We start from the raw sequence: 23,135 nt of genomic DNA, 5'->3' as shown, positions 1-23,135 counted from the left end.
AGTCATTTCTACATAGTCATTTGAACACTTGTGAGAAAGTATCTATTAACATTGTTTAAAGGCAAGGCATACTAATGACAAAATAACCAATGTGAACAAGATAGGTGAACATTTTATAATATCAGAGAAATGTAATTTACATATACTTTATTTAGTGTTTTACAGTATTAAGACCCTACTGGATATTTTCCTTCATCTCTGAAATAGAGATATGTTTACCACATTACACAGAGAACCCAGTAATAACAAAAAGAAAAACAATCAAGTGTCATGATAGCCAAAACATTTCAATGAATAACTGATAATTAAATGCTGAGGATACCTCATGAAAATTAGAGATGTCACATTTATCTACAGAAGATCAAATTTGTATAAAATTAAATTAAGCTCAACTGAGTCTTTTTTTAATATACATACTACATTTCCAATGTGTCAAAATAACTTTCTGTCTGATATGTTCCAGTGTCCTTTTTGATGTTGATTGGACATCACTAATTTGTTCTGCCAAGTAACACTGTTATCAAACATAGCACATGTCACTATGAGTTTTCAAGTTTCCAAGGGTGAATTCAAGCCTATTTTTATGCTTTCAGAAGGTATAGCTGTCCTTCAGCAATAACTGCTGTGGATACTACTCTTATATAAATGCATGGGTGACCAGGAGCTATTTATTTTTAGTATTAAAACAACCTGGAAAAGTAAAGTTTTTGTAGTTGGTTATAAAAAAAAAAGTCATGCCTTTTAATGGAAAATTCCAGCTAATGTTTAGGAAAAGTGTGTTTAGAATTTTGAAGCATATGATATGTTTTTGACCAAGCTGATTTACATACTGACAACATTTGCACCCACTGAGAGTCTCGATGTGAAAGTAAAAATAAGATATATCTCACTATTGTAAGAGTAAGTCTTGATGTTACAATTTTCATGGAATTACCTTTATTTGATTATCCAGTCTTTATGCAGCTCTTCATTTAAAACTCTGCATGAATTTTGACTTCATCTGACTTTGCAAATTTAATAGCTTCATAAATTCTGTTTTGCTACCATAAATGTTTCCTGTTCAGTTTCATGACATTGAGTATGAGGTTGTCTATTGGAGATGAACAGAGTTGAGGGACTTAGGAGTGGGTATCACTGTTTTGTACCTGAAATGTCATGGCCTCCACATTCCCATGCAGTAGGGGTTCTGCTGTTAGTTCACACTCAATCTGGAAGCTACTCTTCCCAACAGAAGAAGGATATAAAACATTTCCCCCATCTCTGCTGTGTAGGCAGAACCCTGGAACAGATGGCTAGAGAACACAATGTCCTAAGATTAGAGACAGAGAAATTCAGGTCCCCCCAAATAGAAAGAAATCAGTCTACAGTACCAAGTGATGCAGGCCAGACAGTTTGTAGAGCATAACAGAGAGGAACAAAACTAGCTTAACCATCACTTTGATTAAAAAAAATAGAATACTTAAGGTGACCTTAAAGCAAAGACTGAAAAAATTCTGCAGTGCAAGGATGAAAGCAGCCAGCACAGAATGGTGTGGTATGAAGACCATGAGAGAGTGCTGAAATCCAGACCAGAGACGTTCCCTGACAAGAGGAAGATTATTCATGGTAATAATCCATGAACAAGACTTTTCTCCTGATCAAGTGGGAATTGGACATAGACAGGGCTCTATTCTTCCTGGTATATGATTGTGAAATGATACTTTGGTTGATTTTATATAATATTTATTGTAAAGTATGAAGTCAGCAATTCTTAACAAATCTTCTCATTATCCATATTAAGTGCTGAGGTATAGAAGGCTACCTGGATTGGAGAAGGGTCTCTGGACACTTTAAAGTACCCTGAGAGGACACAGCCAGGTGGCAGTAGCCATTGCTACTGAATGGTTTATGCTGTCTGAACCATTTTCCCTTTGACTGACTTTACATTGACTTGTATGTGCTCTGGTTTCCTCCTCACTTGTGGGCTTAGGGTGTGGCAGTGCCTGGAACAACCTTTCTGCCACTTGCACAAGTCACTATCTTGCTTATCTTCTTAAAGCCTAGCTCAGATATTATATATTTATTCATTCATCCTTCAGATCCTCACTGAATACCTCTTACATGCTTAGGAATCAAATGATAAGAACCATGTAGAAATAAGGAAACATAGATATAGGCAGAGATAATTTCAAAAATAAATGTGGTATGCTGCCATAGAATTGTTACTGGGTTTTTATTGCATATTAATCAGAGCAAGTGAGGAAAGGGAATTAGAGAAGAGTTTTGTTTTCGGTAGGAGATGACACATGATCTGTGTCTGAAGAGATGACGTTATTTAGTTGGAGAGTTGTTGCTGCTGCTAAGTCGCTTCAGTCATGTCCGACTCTCTGTGACCCCATAGACGGCCGCCCACCAGGCTTCCCCGTCCCTGGGATTCTCCAGGAAAGAACACTGGAGTGGGTTGCCATTTCCTTCTCTAATGCATGAAAGTGAGAAGTGAAAGTGAAGTCGCTCGGTCGTGTCCGACTCTAGTGACCCCATGGACTGCAGCCCACCAGGCTCCTCCATCCATGGGATTTTCTAGGCAAAAGTACTAGAGTGGGATGCCATTGCCTTCTCTGAGTTGGAGGGTTGAGGAAAGTATAAATGAATAGAGAAACATGAAGAAAGAGTAATTGGAAATATCCTGATATTTGTGGAGAACTGTAAATAACTCAGTGTGAGCAAAAAAAGTGAGGGGAGAAATGGTGAGAGGGGAAATTGGAGAGGTAAACAAGGTTTAGTACATAGAGGTCCTAAAAGATAGGATTTAAATCTCATAATACTAACTTTTGTAAGTTGTTGGGATTCACTAAAGTATTTAAGCAAGAGAATGGAAAGGCTAAAATCTCATGAACAGCTGCTCTTGTACCTGAAGCAGAGGAGAAAAAATTGGTGTATTAGACAGTAGATCCCAGGGCAATCAGTTCTGTACCTACTGAGGGAAGATACTGGAGGAGAAAAAGGTAAGACGGGGCTGTTGAGCAGGTTGACTGGAATTGTCTATGCTACAAGAGCTGAAAATCTCAAGCAAGATTTTTGTTACCAACTTACAAGTAGAAGTTAAAACAATGGAAGTCAATGAGATCACCCAGGCTGAACAAAGAGAATAAAACTTTAAGGCAAAGATAGAAGTTCTCAATCTTAAACATTTACAGTCAAGAATGACAATAGCATTTTGTCAGGGAGTAAAGGACCCTGTCACAGGTCATATGGCTAGTGAAGTTCAAATATAAGGCTTGGTGCTGCCAACATATGTGGTGTCTCCTATGTAGCCATCTGCATACTAGAATCACAAGAAATTCAAGTAAAATTATTTTTAACTAGAATATTTTTGGAGAGAAAATAATTTTTTTTTATCTTACATTTAATTTTCCAGCATAGAGTTAAGTCAGACATGAGAAGTAAAGGAAACTTTAATGTTCTAACCTTTGTTCTGAATTCAGAGCCATAATTTTTATTTCAAGCTGAGTGACATTCTTGCTTTTTTCAACTCATTGCAGTCATTTGGATGACCTTGAAAAGATAAAATATCTTGTTTATTTCAGTTTTTTTAAAAAATATAAATCAGTAGTTGAATCACAATGGTCATATTTATTTTAAATAATCAGTAACATAATGGGAAGATGCAGTTAAAAATACATGTAAATTCTGAGGACAGAAATGCTCCTTGTGTGCTGGTAGTAAAATGCTTATTACTAAACTGTTTGATTTTATTGCTAATTTATTAAAGTATCAGGGGATCATGGAGAAGAGTGAACATGTGGGTTGAGAAAGATAAAATATACTTCTGATCTACTTGCTTTCTATATTTATTGGATAGAGTGATACATTAAGGTAATGATGTATGTGTGTGTTTTAATTTAGCTTTAAATTTTTCCGTGACCATTGGGTCATCTATTCAAAACTCTATGCTGGGCACAGAAAAATATCATACCTGGTAGTAGGATATATTGAATATGTCCTCAAAAAATTTGCCAATTACCTCAATATACAAAACTATACAGAGAAAATAACTATATACCTAGTTAAGACAGTAATGTGCTCTATTGATTCAGACCTAAATACAATCCTATAGCCAAAGAAGTAAAGTAATATTACCTAAAATAAAGTAATTTAAAAAACTTATAAATTAAGACAGGACCAGTGTATTATGACGGAGAAGGTGATGGCACCCCACTCCTGTACTCTTGCCTGGAAAATCCCATGGACGGAGGAGTCTGGTGGGCTGCAGGCCACGGGGTCGCGAAGAGTCGGATACCACTGAGCGACTTCACTTTCACTTTTCACTGTCATGCATTGGAGAAGGAAATGGGAACTCACTCCAGTGTTCTTGCCTGGAGAATCCCAGGGACGAGGGAGCCTGGTGGGCTGCCGTCTATGGGGTCACACAGAGTCGGACACGACTGAAGCGACTTAGCAGCAGCGGCAGCAGTGTATTATGTACTGCTCTGTCATGATCTACAGTATTGATTTTTTGGGGGGTTTGTTTTATTAAAATGAAGAGGCAAAAAATTCACATGACAAAGATAAATGCCTGGACTTGTGAAGGGTTAAATGAAGGGTCAACTTGTACTATTTGAATTTTGGGCAAATAACATGATATGTGATTAGAACTGATAAGACTACTGAAGAGTTGGTACTTCTATCTTCCAATAGCAGAAGCGCTCTCACTTAGAAGATATAATGGCTTTTCTTTGTCATCCTGGAATCTAGGTCTGAAAGCGTAGAGTAAAGGAAAACCCTAGAGTTAAATAAAGGTCTCTTTGACTCCAACATTGGTTTCCTAGAGTATATTTAGGGGCTGTCCCCTTTGTTCATACCTATTTCTGGGCACGTACACCTCTGCACATTTTCTGTAGACTCACTGTTGACATTTTGTTCCTGTGAGTGCGCCTTTGTTTCTTTAACCATTTTCCCCTTTCCCTACTGTGAGCAGTATTCATGGTTTAATTTCACTTTTGACCTCCATCGCCTTGAACTTTGCTATCTGATCATAACTAGCAGATACAGGTCTTTAGATTCCTACAGAGAGGACATTGTGGCCACTATCAGATAAATGTCATGTGACTTAAAAGGAGAGTTCAAGGCTGAATTTATGTTCCTAACCAGTAATAAAAAGTCTGAGAGTGGTTTAATAGCATTAGCTTCAAGTATCTTACATTTGATCTTAAAATTATAGTTGAAATCAAAAGGCATCAATCTCAATGGCGCTTAATGGAAGGTCTGTGTAATTCAATAACAAATTCTGCTTTAGGCATTTAGACAGTCATCACTTAGATAAGAAACAATATTAGTGTCTGTATGTTGCTGCTGCTGCTGCTGCTGCTAAGTTGCTTCAGTCGTGTCCAACTCTATGCGACCCCAGAGACAGCAGCCCAACAGGCTCCCCTGTCCCTGGAATTCTCCAGGCAAGAACACTGGACTGGGTTGCCATTTCCTTCTCCAATGCATGAAAGTGAAAGTGAAGTCACTCAGTCGTATCCGACTCCTTGTGACCCCATGGACTGCAGCCTACCAGGCTCCTCTGTCCATGGGATTTTCCAGGCAAGAGTACTGGAGTGGGTTGCCATTGCCTTCTCTATAAATTACTGTAAAATATAAGTTTGCATGATTACAATAGATGCACTTTAAAACACAGGTGGGAATCTCAACTTGCCCCAACAGAGGTATTTTTTTTTTCTTTCTTCTTGCTAACAATGCAAGTTTTTACTTGCATACCAAAATAAAATATCAGTGATTATTTTAAACTAAAGAAGATAACAATAGCTATTGCTTTCTCTTTCTAATCTTGTGTCTGGGTCATAATGTTAGGCAGGTAGAAATTTTTGTTTTATCTTAATGTGTACATGAAATTCTAGGTCTTGAAGAAAAATAGAACCTTAATTTTTATCTGTGATATGAGCAGTCCTTCATAAGAGCATTTTTTTGAAGACTTATAAAAACTGGACAAAATAGGATATATGTGCAAAAATGATGAAGTTTTAGGCCATAAAATATAGCAAACTAAAAAGAATGAAAGTATAGAAAATATGAAAGCAGTAGTAAATGTACCTCAAGAGATATATTACCATAGCAGTATTTCTTGAACATTTGGATAAAGTAATTCAGAAAAGTAATAAAGTGATTACTAACTGAGAAGGATTTTAATGCCAACCAGTGTGGCAAGGACTACTGGATGCCTTCTAGAATTTTCATTTACTGAACTATTTTTACCCAGTACCATTGTCATTACACTGGATATAAATATTTCAGATAATACCTTGCTTTTGACAATCATGGTTTTGCTAGCCACTTGGGTAGACATAAAATAAACTCTGTTACACAGCTCAGAGTTCCAAACTGTACCACCAAGACTGTTCTGACTGGTAATAACATCTTTTCAATTAAAGCAAAAGTTCTGTGATTTCCAGATGAGGCCATCTTGTTACCTAAATTTTGTTGTTGCTGTTCAGTCACTCAGTCGTGTCCAACTCTTTATGACCCCATGGACTGCAGCATGCCAGGATTCCCTGTCCTTCACTATCTCCTGGAACTTGCTCAAACTCATATCCATTGATTCGGTGATGCCATTTAACCATCTTGTCCTCTGTCATCTCCTTTTCCTCCTACCTTCTATCTTTCCCAGCATCAGGATCTTTTCCAGGGAGTCCGTTCTTCGCATCAGGTGGCCAAAGTATTGGAGCTTCAACTTCAGCATCTGTCCTTCCAATGAATATTCAGGACTGATTTTCTTTAGGATTGACTGGTTTGATCTCCTTGCAGTCCAAGGGACTAGCAAGAGTCTCCTCCAATACTACAGTTCAAAAGAGTCAATTCTTCAGCCTCAGTTTTCTTTATGGTCCAACTCTCATATCCATACATGACTACTGGAAAAACCATAGCTTTGACTAGACGGACCTTTGTTGGCACAGTAATGTCTCTGCTTTTTAATATGCTGTCTAGGTTGGTCATAACTTTTCTTCCCTGGAGCAAGCGTCTTTTAATTTCATGGCTGCAGTCACCATTTGCAGTGCTTTTGGAGCCAAAGAAAATACCTTGATAATTTCTTGAGACTCTTGTTTCTCTTTGAATTGCCCTATTACAGCACCTGAAATATCTTGTTGAGAAAAACTTGTGTTTCTACTTCTGGGAAAAACTTCCCTTGAGGAGAATGGATTGCCATCATATTACATGTGCTTTTGTCATCTGCTAAGATATCTGCATTCTTTCAGAAGCTGCTGCTGCTGCTGCTAAGTTGCCTCAGTCGTGTCCGACTCTGTGTGACCCCATAGACAGCAGCCCACCAGGCTCCCCCATCCCTGGGATTCTCCAGTCAAGAACACTGGAGTGGGTTGCCATTTCCTTCTCCAATGCAGGAAAGTGAAAAGTGAAAGTGAAGTTGCTCAGTCGTGTCTGACTCTTAGCGACCCATGGACAGCAGTCTACCAGGCTCCTCTATCCATGGGATTTTCCAGGCAAGAGTACTGGCGTGGAGTGCCATTGCCTTCTCCCTTTCAGAAGCTGGAGACTTACAAAGGGGTAGATGGGTTAACATAAAAGTTCCCTTTAAATTTTTAGCCTGCAAGTTTCTAGGCACTTGCCTTTGTAATATAAATTAACCAAATTTCTGTTTTTTTTTTTTTTAATATTTGGAATTCATATTTTATTTCTCTTCATGGTTTAAATAAATTTTCCTTGTTCAAACTGTAAGACCCAGTTTAGGTCACCATTGTGAAGAAATCTTCCATTGTGTTAGTCTGTATTTATTCCCCTTGACACATTCATGATCATATAGTTCAGACTTCCATTTATAAAAATCCCTTACATTTATTCAGTAGCACAAAATATTTTAAAGCCTATCTACCAGTATTAATCATAAGTGTGGTTTAAAAATTTCTAAATGGTCATTCTGTGCAGACTCAAACTACTTGATTCCTTTTTAATACTACAGTCTAACTGTCTAGTTCCAATTATGCCCCACATATTAACTTAATATATCTCAAGAAACGTTATAATTGTTATCCAAGTTGAATCATTGGAAAAATGTATGATGCCAGTTAATTTAAAAGTCCAGTTCTAAAATCATATACTGCATCTTTAGTCATGTATTTTGTCTTTCATTTAGTGATACTTTCACTTTCTTCAATGTCTAAAGGCTTTATAATATTAATGCCAAACTTTAGCATAGACTAGGTATTCCAAAGACTTAGGATAAATTAAGTATTTAGCATTTCTGAATCTTGAAATAGCTTGAACCACTATTTTTATTTTAATCTAAATTTTAACAAATACAAATTTATGACTTTATATGAAGACCATGAAAGCATGGAATGACATTGTATTACAAGTCATAGCTATATGGAGTATTGAAGGATCATCAAGAAATTGTATTGCATAGTACACGGTGCCTGTTTTCCAGGGCTTAAATAGTTTTGTCAAATTTTTTAGATAACTTTCCATATCCAAATATTTGACTCTGTTGGGCTTGATTTTGGGATTAGAAAACTTGAATCCCCTTGGAGGTAAACACAATTATTGTATGAGAACTTCTCACTAAATATATTTAAAAGCATTTTCTGTTCCACTTGAAGGCTTACTAAGGGTTTAGGAACTCTAGCATATGTCTTTTAATGTTCTTGAATAAATACTGTTGTTTTGTCCTCACCCTGAAGAGATAGTCTAACTGTACTTGGTTGATAATGGCTCAATAGAAATGAAAGTAAATAGTCTTCTTTCTTAAGAGTTTTTTTTCCCCCAGAGAACCAAATCATCATTCCAATGTACTACATAAACTGTGAATATGAATAAATACCTTCAAATCAAAATTTAATCTAATTACTTCAGAATATTCTTGATAGGATGGATCAGTCAATCCCAGCTACAGGCAAATAAATCACATCCTGACTGCCCTGGTCTCTAGTCTTGACAATGTTTTGTGCTGGAAAGTAACTGAAGGACCATGTTTTAACGATGTCTTCTCTTTCTCTTTATTGCTATCTTGTCTGTGCCCTCCTTTTCTCCTCTTCATTCAACTTAGAATGAAAGACATTAATTGTTCTGAAGTGGGCTATTATGAATTATCTTTTACTTTGTATTGATCGATAGAGCAGTCTGCATGTTTCTCCTCTACTGAATTACAATCTCTCTTAGTCTCCCAGGATAAAAGTTTTGTATTTTATTACAATAGAAGTGACAGCATTTCAATGTATACTGTTATCTCTTTATTGTTTTTCAGCAAATGATTTCATTAAGAAGCACCTTCTCCACATCTGTTTCTTCCTCATAGGAGGAATCTGTTTTTATCAAGTCACAAGTTTAACAACTTTGGTGATTGTTTTTCACATTAACTCATGAAATGACTCAGGAATGACTTGTGCATGTCTTAGAAATTGACCTAGTCAAGTCACAAGTGATAGAATGGAGTCCAAACTCTCATGTTTTAGACTGTATTTTAGGAATCTTATTTAGAGTTTAGAAAATAATAATTGTCATTCAAAATCTATCTTGATTACTAAATATGGATAGAAAATTATAACTTCATCTTGAAAAAGGTTCATTGTAAAGTTTGCAGTTATTTCTGGTGCTAATTTGAATTTTTAAAATAAAAGTATTCTTTTGTGAAATCATATTAAAGTCTGTCCATTGCTTATATAATATTAAACTAAGCTTTGCATAAAGAAAGCTGAGCACTGAAGAATTGATGCTTTTGAACTGTGGTATTGGAGAAGACTCTTGAGAGTCCCTTTTACAGCAAGGAGATCCGACCAGTCCATCCTAAAGGAAATCAGTCCTGAATATTCATTGGAAGGACTGATGCTGAAGCTGAAACTCCAGTACTTTGGCCACCTGATGTGAAGAACTAACTCATTTGAAAAGACGCTGATACTGGGAAAGATAGAAGGAGGGAGGAGAAGGGGATGACAGAGGATGAGATGGTTGGATGGTATTACTGACTCAATGGACATGAGTTTGAGTAAACTCTGGGAGTTGGTGATGGACAGGGTGGCCTAGTGTGCTGCAGTCCATGGGGTGGCAAAGAGTCGGACATGACTGAGTGACTGAACTGAACTGAAGCTTTGCATAATTATTCTCATTCCTAACAATATAAACTTTAATTAAAGATTTAAAAGTGTTTAAAGTTTGTATCATGCTTCTCCTTTTTAAGGAGTACATGTACTCAAACACCTCCCCCGCCCACAGACAATTCCTAACCAACCAGGGGAATGCCAGGGAATAAGCTCAAAGATTTCAGACTCTGTGCCCTATTTATGTGATTATGCTCTTGGCTATTATCATAAATCTGGGCCCCATTCCATTTTCCTAGTCCTTAAAGAGGATTGGGGAATAGGGAAATAAAGTAAGACTCATTGCCATGGATTATAATTTTGTTTTTAATTTTAAACTGCAAGTTCACATTCTCCTTTGAGTATCCTCTACTACTGAGTTCTTTCTAACAGACACTAGGGAAATTTGAAATACTGGATCTGCTTTTCAGAAACACAATGTGCTATAATAAACTTGGGGCAAAATGTAAGGACTTGATGATGAGAGACTAATAAATTCCTTCCTTTTAAGCAGATATACACGGTATTGAAACTTAAGCCTAAACTGTGATAATATCATTCAGTCATAGTGAGTCCTAACAGAATGACAAACTATAGAATGGAAAGAAAATATATCCCTGAATACATAACATACGTATACTACTATATAGAAAACAGGTAAATGACAAGCACCTACTGTGTAGCACAGGGAACTCTATGTTTTGTGTGTGTGTGTGTATATATATATAATATTCAATTAAGTTCAGTCACTCAGTGGTGTCTGACTCTTCACGACCCCATGGACCGCTCCCCTGTACATCACCAACTCCTGGACTCCACCCAAATTCATGTCCACTTGAGTCAGTGATGCCATCAAACCATCTCGTCCTCTGTCACCCCTTCTCCTCCTGCCTTCAATCTCTCCCAGCATTAAGGTCTTTTCAAATGAGTCAGTTCTTTGCATCAGGTGGCCAAAGTACTGGAGTTTCAGCTTCAGCATCAGTCCTTCCAATGAATATTCAGGACTGATTTCCTTTAGGATGGACTGGTTGGATCTCCTTGCAGTCCAAGGGAATCTCAAGAGACTTCTCCAACACCACAGTTCAAAAGCATCAATTCTTAAGTGTTCAGCTTACTTTATAGTCCAACTCTCACATCCATACATGACCACTGGAAAAACCATAGCCTTGACTAGACGAACCTTTGTTGGCAAAGTAATGTCTCTGCTTTTTAATATGCTGTCTAGGTTGGTCATAACTTTCCTTCCAAGGAGTAAGCATCTTTTAATTTCATGGCTGCAGTCACCATCTGCAGTGATTTTGGAGCCCCCTAAAATAAAATCTGTCACTGTTTCCACTGTTTCCCCATCTATTTGCCAAGAAGTGATGGGAGCAGATGTCATGATCTTAGTTTTCTGAATGTTGAGTTTTAAGCCAACTTTTTCTCTCTCCTCCTTCACTTTCATCAAGAGTCCCTTTAGTTCCTCTCTGCTTTCTGCCCTAAGGGTGATGACATCTGCATATCTGAGGTTATTGATATTTCTCCCGGCAATCTTGAATCCAGAGCGTGCTTCATCCAGCCCAGTGTTTCTCATGATGTACTCTGCATATAATTTAAATAAGCAGGGTGACAATATACAATTTTGATATAGTATATAATATAGTATATTGCATATGCAATATATATATATATTTGAAGGGCTTCCCTGGTATGTGTGTGTGTATATATATATATATATATATATATACTATATAATATAGTATATTACACACATATATATGTATTTATATGTGATTATTTATATAGTTTTATTTTTATATATTATATATTTAAATAAATATACAATTTTATTTTATATAATTTATACATTATTTATTTATATATATTTAAAGGGCTTCCCTGGTTGCTCAGCTGGTAAAGATTTGCTTGCAATGCAGGAGACCCTGGTTCAATTCCTGGGTCAGGAAGATCCACTGGAGAAGCGATAGGCTACCCACTCCAGTATGCTTGGGCTTCCATGGTTGCTCAGCTGGTAAAGAATCCACCTGCAATGTGGGAGGCCAGGGTTCAATCCCTGTTTTGGGAAGATCCCCTGGAGACGGAACGGCTACCCACTCCAGTATTCTTGCCTGGAGAATTCATTATGACCGACCTAGACAGCACATTAAAAAGCAGAGACATTACTCTGCCAACAAAAGTCCTACTAGTCAAAGCTATGGTTTTCCCAGTAGTCATGTATGGATGTGAGAGTTGGACTATAAAGAAAGCTGAGTGGTAAAGAATTGATGTTTTTGAACTGTGGTGTTGGAGAAGACTCTTGAGAGTCCCCTGGACTGCAAGGAGATACAATCAGTCCACCCTAAAGGAAATCAGTCCTGAATATTCATGGAAGGATTGATGCTGAAGTTGAAGCTCCAATGCTTTTAGCACCTGTTGTGAAGAAGTGACTCATTTGAAAGGACCCTGATGGTGGGAAATACTGAAGGTGGGAGAAGGTGACAACAGAGGTTGAGATGGTTGGATGGTATTAGCGACTCAGTGGACATGAGTTTGAGTAAACTCGGGGAGTTGGGGATGGACAGCAAGGCTGTCCATGGGGTTGCAAAGAGTCAGACATGACTATCGACTGAACTGAACTGGACTGATAGTCCATGGGGTTGCAAAGAGGTGGACACCACTGAGTGACTTTCACTTTCATATATTATTGCACTCAGTATTTTGTAATGACCTATATGGAAAAAGAAACTGAAAAAAAGAATATATATACATATAGATGTATATGTGTGTGTGTGTATCTATATATACAATATATGTAACAGAACTATTTTGTTGTACACCTGAACCTAGCACAACTGAACTTTAATAATAAAATAAATTTTAAAAAAGAAGCTAAGACTAACCTATAATAATATTCAATCATAGTGGGTTTTTAACAGAATGATTAACTATAGAATGAAAGGCAAATATATCACTGAGTATGTGACATTCAGAATGTGAAGTTTTTTGTTTTCATTTTCAATAGATTTTGAGACTATCAGCTTCTTAGAGTAGATTTTGGACAAGAAAGATGGATTAAACAACTTTATGATCTGCAATACTGCCTTAAGATATATACCATGTTGTCTTTTTATTTGTATATTTTAGTGACAGTTTTGAACAGAGAATACCCACATACACAATCCTAAGGTGTAAAGCACTTTACTGAATAAATTTTAGTCTCTTTTTAAAAAAATATTTACTTTTACAAGTGTGGAAATCTTTTAGTAAGAAATTATGAGAAAAAAGAAAAGTTCAACTAGAAAGAAGAAATTAGTTTAATATTAAAAAGAAACTTCCTGCTAAAAATGAATAATGCTTCCTGTTTTACAGACTTGGTATACAGGATATTCCAGATTACTATGAGTATTTCTCATGAAAGAAAGAAACTTATAGTATTTCTCCATTATATAAATTTACTTCAGTGTTCATGTGCCAGATCTTTTCATAGATTAAGGACTAGAGAGATTCATCTAGAAGACAGGATTATTGTGTCAATTTGTTTGCTATTAAAGGAATAAGTGGAACTTCCAAAAATTATGACATGCCCTCCTGAGCAAGCAAATATTCCAAGCTCTGCCCAAGCTTGTCAACCAATATCAAGCCAATATGTGTTTGTAAATTTTAAAAACAAACAGAAAATAAACATAGGTAGTTTTGTATCCTCAAAAGCAACCATGATCAAGTATTATATAAATGTCCGACCTATTGTCATAGGTTCCTGTAGTCAGTTGGCAGTGGACTAAAAAAAATTGCAAGTTGAATTGCAATCTGATGTTTGCAGAAGCAACTGTCTGGAGTTCTCAGAAATATATGAATATATCAGTGTTGCTGGACACACCCTGGAAGATGGATGACAATAAATCTTACTAGCAGAATCTTCTGGTGAACTAAATCAGAGCCTATATGTCATGATAATAAAATATCTGGGCATCAAAGTCAGACCACAAGAACCAGTAGCACACTTTACAACTCACTGTAACCATGGCTGTCAGCTGCCCAAACCGACTCATAATAACCTCAGTGAGTTGCTATGGCCATTAAATGAGATAATGTGTATTTCTAGTTTTGTATGGAGCCTGATCACTACACAGATCAATGAAATAGGGCTTAATGTATGAGCTGCTGGTAAAGATGGTCATCCAATCAAAGAGTGGGAGGTAGTTCCCTCCCTTGAATCTGGGCTGACCTACCAGGGACATCTGACCAGTGAGTTACGGCAGAAGTGATACTACATGTCTGAGTCCATTTGGGCTGCTATAACACAAAAGCCCTAGACAGAGAGGCTTACAGACATCATTTATTACTCACAGTTCTGGATGCTAGGAAGTCCAAGATCAGGGAGCCAGCGAGGTTGGGTTCTGGTGAGAGCCTCAGTCCTAGAATTCCCTTTTCTCACTGTATCCTCACATGGTAGGAGGTTCCAGGGAACTCTCTAGAGTCTCTTTTATAAGGGCACAGTTACAGTCATAAAGGCTATGCATTCATGACCTAATCAATTCCCAAAGGCTTTGCCTCCAAATACATTGAGCATTAGGATTTACCATGAATTCTGGGGGAACAGGAACACTCAGTTTATAGCATTATGCTAATTTCATACCCAGACTGTTAGAGGATTGGTATTTACTTCCTTTATCTCTTGGAGCCCTGATCTACCAAAAGAGAAATTCAAGTACCTTCTAATAGAGACCTCAGAAAGGGGCACTGAAAGGCCAGCCATAGGAATGAAGAGGTCATTTGCACACACATCTCAGTTGAATCTTCAGATAACTCCAGCCTGAAGCTTTATCTCACATTTGCATTAGAGACCTCCAAACGCTGTTGTACTATGTCAGGGACTTAGCAGTAGGTAAAACAAAAATTGCTCCCCTCATGAGGATTGCAGTCTAGTTGGGTCAGAGCAGCACTGGAGAGCTCTAGTATTGGATGTTCAAGTATTAGGAATAAATGAACAAGTATAGAAAGACTTTTTCTTTAGAAAAAATTTTAATAGGATTTTTATTTTTTTAATTTTTATTTTATATTGGAGAAAAGTTGATTAGCAATGATATGTTACTTACAGATGTACAGTAAAGTGATTTGGTTATACCAATACCAGTATCCTTTTTCAATTTTTCTCCTTTTTTGGTTATTACAGAATATTGAGCTGAGTTCCCTGTGCTATATAGCAGGTCTTTGTTGGTTATATATTTTCAATATAGTAGTGTGCCAATCCCAAACTCCCAAACTATCCTTCCCCTGCCCTTTCTTTCTGGTAACCATAAATTCATTCTCTAAGTCTGTGTTTCTGTTTTATAAATAAGTTCATTTGTATCATTTTTTTTTTTTTTTTTAGATTTTGCATATAAGCCATATCATATATTTCTCTCTGTCTGACTTACTTCAGTCAGTATGAGAATTTCCAGGTCTATCCACGTTGCTGCCAATGACATTATTTCAATCTTTTTTATGGCTGAGTAGTATTCCTTTGTATATATGTACCACATCTTATTTATCTATTCCTCTGCCGATGAACATTTAGGGACTTCCATATCTTGCCTATTGTAAACGGTGCTGCAGTGAACACTGGGGTGTATGTATCTTTTAAAATCATGATTTTCTCAAGATATACACCCAGGAGTGGGATTGCGGGATCATAGGATAGCTCTAGTCTTTTTTTAAAAAAAATAAATTTAAAAAAAGAAAATGCTTCAGAATGATTTTTAATAGAATTTTTTACAAAAGTGGTATAGATTATAGAGGAGTGGAATGGGAGGGAGAGTCAAAAAGGAAGGAATATATGTAAACTTATACCTGATCCATTTGTACAGCAGAAACTTAACACAATATTGTAAAGCAATTAAACTCCAATTTTTTTAAAACAGAAGATACAGTGAAAGTTTGTTCATTATAGTAGTGCTTTGCTAACTTCAGCATGCAACAGAATCACTTGGAGCAATTATTAAAACAAGGAAAAAGACTTGACTTTGACTTTGACCTTGGATTGAACTTGAGGTTGACTTTGAACTTGGCCTCACACTAGCTGTTTGGACTTGCCCTTGACTTTGCCTTTGACCCTTCCCCTACCTTTCTTCCTCCTTTTTAAAAAGACTTGTTTTGACTATAATAATATGTTTGTTTATTCTTGCACAGAGGTTCAGTGTACAGTTTAAAAGTGATGATATGTGAATACTCAAAGTAGCTCACTATAGAACAACAACAAAAACAGGAAAAAAATAAATGAAGCTTGTGTTGATATCCTGCGGAAGGACAGTTCACTTTTATATTTCAGTCATTTACAAAAAGAAGATACAAAAGAATTGTCATTCAAAATACTCACTTTCAGTAAGCGTATCCAGCACTCTTACAGTAATACAAAAAATATAGTTTAATAGTGGGGAATCTAGGGTCTTCTTGGTGAAGAAACTGAATGTACTCTACTAAGTTAACAGAGACAAGAAAAGCTTCTGAAGAAGCAAGCTGGGAAAATACAGGATGGATACCTAAGAGATGAATGGAATAGTGGTGGGGGTAAATATGAAAATAATGAAGGGAAACAGTTGGAAGAAAAGGCAAAGCAGTTTGATTAGGGGCTGAACCTGGGGAAAAGGACGTCCAGTAAGAAATTTCCCATGCTAGAGAGGCAATGAAAGTGTAGGGACAGTGGTATGTATTGTTCTGAGTTCTTCCATCTCTGTGGTATTACCTCTGTTGCTTATGTAAATTTTTGGTAGAAATCAAGGATAAGAATTTTTTTCATATAGGGATCCACATCAAGTTGGGAGAAATGCATAGCTGTAGAAGGTGGAATGTAAGGGAATATGAGAGTTCCCTGGGTCAGAAACTAGTGTCCAAATGTAGCCATGAATGGAAGTTTTGGGAAATTTGCTGAAATTTTTGACAAGGCATTAGATTTTACATAAACTGTGATAGAAAAGAGTGAGATAGTTTTATCTAAGAATCCAAAGGCAAGATATCATTAGCTGATATTTAGCATACAACAAATGTGCTTAGTCACTCAGTCATGTCCGACTCTTTGTGACCCCATGGACTATAGCCCGCCAGGCTCTTTTGTCCATGGGGATTCTCCAGGCAAGAATACTGGGGTGGGTTGCCATGCCCTTCTCCAGGGTCTCTTCCCAACCCAGGGTTCGAACCCAGGCCTCCCGCATTGTAGGCATATTCTTTACCAGCTGAGCTACCAGGGAAGCCCATGAGGGGACATAAAGGATGGGTCCTATCAGTAGAGAATCCACCTGTATTGCAGGAGAGCCAGGTTTGATCCCTGGGTCAGAAAGATTCCCTGGAGAAGGGAATGACAACACACTGCAATATTCTTGTCTGGAGAATCCCATGGACAGAGAAGCCTAGTGGGCTACAGTCCATGAGGTCATGAAGAGACAGACATGATTGAGTGACTAATACTTTCAATTTCACTATGAAAAAATTATCCTTTAGAGAAAATTTAGGCAGTGGGGATGGGAGTAGTGGGAAGGAAACTATTTGTCTGTTTTTAATTTATTTTTTCATTGGTCATCTGATTTATTAATAATTTTAAATTCCATGAGCTATAAATATTTATTTGAACAAATTCAGACATTACAACTGGGTATCAAGAACTGGAATTTATCTCCCTTCCTGTCACCCTTCCTGCATTTCCTTTCCTATCCCAGTGAATATACAGATATATGTTCATAAACATTTTAAATATTATGATTCATACTTTTATATTTTGTTTGGCACCTTGATTTTTTTTTAAATTAGAATATAGTTAATTTACAATGTTGTGTTAGTTTTAGGTGTACATCAAAGTGAATCTGCCATACACATACATATTGATATATCATTGTCTTCTAGACTCCATTCCCATATAGGTTGTTACAGAGCACAGAATAGAGTTCCCTGTGCTATAATTAGGTTCTTTATAGTTCTCTTTTCTATATAGTAGTGTGTGTATATCATATCTGAATCTCCCAATTTAACCCCCATCTTCCCCGCTTAGTAACCATAAGTTTGTTTTCTACATGTGATTCTATTTCTGTTTTTTAAGTAAGTTGTAAGTAAGTTTGTACTTTTTTTTTTTTTAGATTTCACATATAAGCAATATATGTGATATATGATACTTATCTTTCTCTGTCTGACTTATTTCACTCAGTATGACAATCTCTAGATCCATCCATGTTGCTATAAATGCATTATTTCTTTCTCTCTTATGGCTGAGTAATATTTCATTGTATATATGTACCACATCTTCTTTATCCATTCCTCTGTTGATGGACATTTAAGTTGCTTCCATGTCCTGGCTATTGTAAATAGCACTGCAGTGAACATTGGGGTGCATCTATCTTTTTGAATTAGGGTTTTCTCTTGACCACCTGGCAAGTCCCATTGTTTGTAGAATTTTTGATGATGGCTGTTCTAACCAGTGTGAAGTGCTATCTCTTTGTAATTTTGATTTGCATTTCTCTAATAATTAACGGTGTTGAACATTTTTCATGTGCCTCTTGGCCATCTGTATGTCTTCTTCAGAGAAATGTCTGTTTAGATCTTCCACCCATTTTTTTTGATCAGGGTTTTTTTTTTTTTTTTTTATTGAGCTGCATGTGCTGTCTGCATATTTTGCAGATTAATCCCTTGTCAGTCACTTCATATGGAAATATTTTCTCTCATTCTGTGGGTTTTCTTTCTGTTCTGCTGATGGTTTCCTTTGCTGTGCAAAAGCTTTTAACTTAAATTTGGTCCCATTTGTTGATTTTTTTTTTTTTAATTTTCATTACTCTCAGAAGTGGATCAAAATAGATCTTTCTGCAGTTATGTCAGAGAATGTTGGAAGCTAATATTTACTGGACACCAAACAGGCACTAAGCTCTATGCAATGCTTTGCGTATTTTTATCATGTGAACTTAATGACTCTGTATGTTAGGAATTGTAAACTCTGTGTGTCACACAGGAGCTCAGAGACTGTGACATAGAATAGTTACTATTATATTATTTACCTGTAAATCCTATACTCCCTCTCTTATACCTCATTCTATATGAAGTAGGAATATGACTGCAATGGCAAGAGACCCCTGAATGCAGACTCAACTAATTCTAGAAAAGCATTCTCAAATGTATTCTTTCATCAATGTAGTAAGGTATCAGATAACAAATAATGATATTATTGGTATTTTTACTGGCAAAATCTGTAGTAATTCTAAGTCAGTGAAACTTGCTGCCTGCCTGGATGTCCTGGTTGAGGTCCTCCCTCTAATGCCTTTATGAGAAGGTTTAAAGAGACTGCCTTTAGCAAAATACCACAATGGATATAATTTATTATTAGTTTATTTTTCTTTAAAATTTTTACATCTCCTCAGGAATGTTCTTTTCTTCTCTGTTTCTCCACTACATCAGTCTCAATGCTCTCAACATCACATTTTATCAAAGCCTGCCCTAAGGTGACTAGATTTTCTGACTGTGGAATTTCAGGCATCATCCTCCAGTGCTCTGGGATATAGGGGATAATCAGGCCTCTTTTTGGTGCACAGGAAGTCCAATTTAGAATCATCAGAAATGACTGTGTAGAAGTTAAAGTATAAGCAGTAGAACAATAGAGAAGAGAGAATATACATTAAAAGCATACACAGCAAAAATATTGAAATAGAGATTAGCTCTTTTAGTGTTTACATTTTTTGTTTTCATCATAAATTCTAGGAGTATTCTCAGAAAGGCTTCTTTGCTACAGTATAAAAATGAACAACAGAGAATATTATAGGAAATGGAGTGTGTGTTTCTCTGCACATCTGGCACAAGCATCTGCTGGAGATGGGACACCAGCTCATTGCTCTTTCCCTGTGTGGAAGGTCTAATTAAGTAGCAGACAACCCAAGAAGCTCTTGAGTGCAATTCCAATCAGTATCCAAAGGTTTATGTGTGCTCACAAACTTCTTAGATCAGTAATACGGAAATGCAAATCTCAGCAGAACTCCCTCCAACTTTCAGGCCAAGAATATGCAGAAGTTGAAAGAACTTTTATGAGGCACTCCGTCTAGCTATAAGACGTGAGAGAGAATGACTAAACTAGAAGGAACTTCAGGAAGTCAAGTTCTCAGCTAAAGCTGCCATTTAAGTATATTTAAACTGGCTCAGAAAGAGAGCTGTTTACACTTTGGTGAATAGTCCCCAGTGACCAAGATTTTGCATTCACAGCTTACAATCTTTAGAATCAAGGAGTTTTGTGTATTCACTAAATTCCCATCCTATCTTTCATGCCTTGTCTCTCTCTCTCTTTCTCCTCTCTTCTTTTTTCCCTTTCCTTCCTCCACCTCTCCTTGTTTTCATCCCTCTCTTTCTTTCTTCCCTTTCCTTCCCTCCCTCTCTCCTTCCTTCCTTCCTTCCCTGCCCTCATTCTGATTGTTGTTTATAGAGAAATAGATATTTGACTCCATACATCTAATTGTCTTTTATCAGTCCTCTTTTTATTAGGTCATCTTTAGTCTAAGGAATTTGTTTTTCACATTCCTTAGGTTTTGCTCATAGGGTCAATTTCCTAATTTCTGTTTGCTCTTTTTTTTGGTGGGGGATGGGGGGCAGATCATCTGGTTTGACACTAAACCTAGACATATTCTCTTAATGTTCACAGAGTTAAATCTTCCGTCTGCTCTTTCTTTGTAAACTATCACTCTATTAATTGGATTTCTATATGTAAAATAAATATACTAAAAGGATATAGTATTCAACACAGGGAATATAGCTAATATTTTATAGTAACTTTAAATGGAGTATGATCTATAAAATTTTGAAATGCTATGTTATACACCTATAACTAATTTAATATTATAAATTAACTATACTTCAAAAATGAATTATGTTTGTAAGTGTACAGAAGAAAAAGCATAATATGAATACTTATTATTTCTGCAAAAAATACATACTACTAAATGCTAAACATTAAAGTCAGAATATATACTGGAAAATCCCAATAACATATGAAAGATTATTTTTTCCTTCAGTTTTTCACCATCCCATCATAGCTAATCTATTTAAACATTGCTCATTTTTCCTAATGCATTGTAATTCTTAAGTCCCTGATACTATAAAAAGTTGGGTAGGTTGTGATACAAATAAAAGAAGGGAGGGGAGAAAAGTCATTTCTGTTTTAAATTAATCAAAATATCACTTTGATACATACCAATTTATTTTCCCTACGAATGGATATTATTGAGAAGAAAACAAAAATTTTTAGTAGTTTTTTTATTTTATGAATTGCACTTTGTACTAAAAATGGAAAAGATAAAGGAAGTTTATGAATAAATGTGAAACTATAGACCCACTTGGCCCCAGGTCTGCAGGTGGACAATGGGTCTGCAATTCACCTCCAGGTGGTAACTGGGATGAAAAACAGCCCTTATGATGTGGAAATAGACCTGAGTCACTCATGAAACCAGTGCCTTAGTGAGGACCACCACCCCTCCCCGTCAAAGAAAAGGAAAGCAAACTAATGTCCTATAAACACTGCCAAGATTTAGGTTTTATGTAGACGTGTGGGACTAGTGACATTCGGGGGTCCAGATACACTACTTTTAAAGCACATTGGTTCACTACTGGATGTGCTGTAGACTCAAGCTTTGTAAAAGTCACTCTAAATCATTATTTTAAGATCTGTTTCTTAACTTGGACTCTGGAGAGGTAGAGGTGCTGGAGTTAATTTAAAAAGTACCCGACAGAGAAGGATGTCAGGAAATGAAGGGAAAGAGCAAGAAAGAAGGGAGGGGAAAAGCCCTTCCTTTTTAGAGTAAATCCCTACAAACCCTCATAAAGACAGAGGGTCTCATGCTGCTAACATTGATATCTTAACTTGGTAAATTAACATGGGGGAAAGATGAAGAAAGAGCATACTAAATAATGCAGACTCAACAATTCAAAGATAATTTTACTTGAAACAAAATTGATTTTATAAAATAGTCTAATAGCACTTAAAAGGAACATAGAGTGTTCAAAACATGTTACAAATCACATATATAGAAAAAATGTGAAACAAAATAGAAATGAAACAAGAAAAGGTAGGTAGAAGGGATCACAAAATAAGTATCAGTTCAGTTCAGTTCAGTCGCTCAGTCGTGTCCGACTCTTTGCGACCCCATGAATTGCAGCACGCCAGGCCTGCCTGCCCATTACCAATTCCCGGAGTTCACTGAAACTCATGTCCATTGAATCGGTGATGCTGTCCAGCCATCTCATCCTCTGTTGTCCCCTTCTCCTCCTGCCCCCAATCCCTCCCAGCATCAGAGTCTTTTCCAATAAGTCAACTCTTCGCATGAGGTGGCCAAAGTACTGGAGTTTCAGCTTTAGCATCATTCCTTCCAAAGAACACCTGGGGCTGATCTCCTTTAGAATGGACTGGTTGGATCTCCTTGCAGTCCAAGGGACTCTCAAGAGTCTTCTCCAACACCACAGTTCAAAAGCATCAATTCTTCCGCACTCAGCTTTCTTCATAGTCCAACTCTCACATCTATACATGACCACTGGAAAAACCATAGCCTTGACTAGACAGACCTTTGTTGGCAAAGTAATCATTAATGCTGATATATATTCATTAAAATAAAAATATAGTCTTTCAAATAAAATTTAAAAAAAGCAAGAGGAAGGGAAAGCCCTGGACTGGATATAAAACAGAAAATAGGAAAATGTTACTAATGCATTCACCCTACTACATATCACTGGTAAAAGGGACAGACAGTAAATGAGAGTCATGGAAGATATATCAAGATTCTAAGAGATCCCAAAATAGGAACTGAAAAAGAGAAGAAGCAGTATTTGAAGAGACAAGAGCTAAGGATTTTCAAATATTAAAGAAAGTTAGAGCTTCAATTTAACATACCTCCTGGAGTTCTGGGTAAGATAAAAAATTAAAAACACAGAAACAAACTTGACTTAAACGTAGCATAGTTGAACTGCAGACTATCAAGATTAAAGAAACCATTTCAAAAGCTGCCAGATGATTGACAAAATAAGTGAAAATTAAACCGACAATAAAATTCTCTTTAGCAACAACAGATGCTGGAAAGCAATAAAATGATATTTTCAAAGTTTTGAGGG

At 36.6% G+C, this 23,135-nt stretch overlaps 1 protein-coding gene across 46 annotated transcripts in view; it reads left to right on the top strand.

The window, feature by feature from the left end:
- Positions 1 to 23,135, top strand: part of LOC147374462 (uncharacterized) — a 441,112-nt gene that overhangs the window by 328,904 nt on the left and 89,073 nt on the right. For 3 of the 46 annotated variants that reach the window (XM_086397228.1, XM_086397218.1, XM_086397203.1), the window contains one exon: positions 9,236 to 9,625. The exons of 41 other annotated variants lie outside the window; for them this stretch is intronic. In XM_086397228.1, the coding sequence (XP_086253354.1) occupies positions 9,236 to 9,354 (119 nt within the window). In that variant the 3' untranslated portion in view covers positions 9,355 to 9,625. Of the gene's footprint in view, positions 1 to 6,646; positions 7,190 to 7,232; positions 8,340 to 9,235; positions 9,626 to 23,135 lie in introns of those variants that run through there. 2 more of the 46 variants (XM_086397213.1, XM_086397205.1) reach the window with 2 other exon arrangements.

Source organism: Bos grunniens, chromosome 4 (assembly GCF_055505025.1).
Source record: "Bos grunniens cultivar Pamir isolate PY7600 chromosome 4, Bosgru_T2T1.0, whole genome shotgun sequence".
NCBI lineage: Eukaryota > Metazoa > Chordata > Mammalia > Artiodactyla > Bovidae > Bos > Bos grunniens.
Note: the sequence above shows the minus strand (reverse complement) of the source record. Positions and strands in the feature narration are given on the sequence as shown.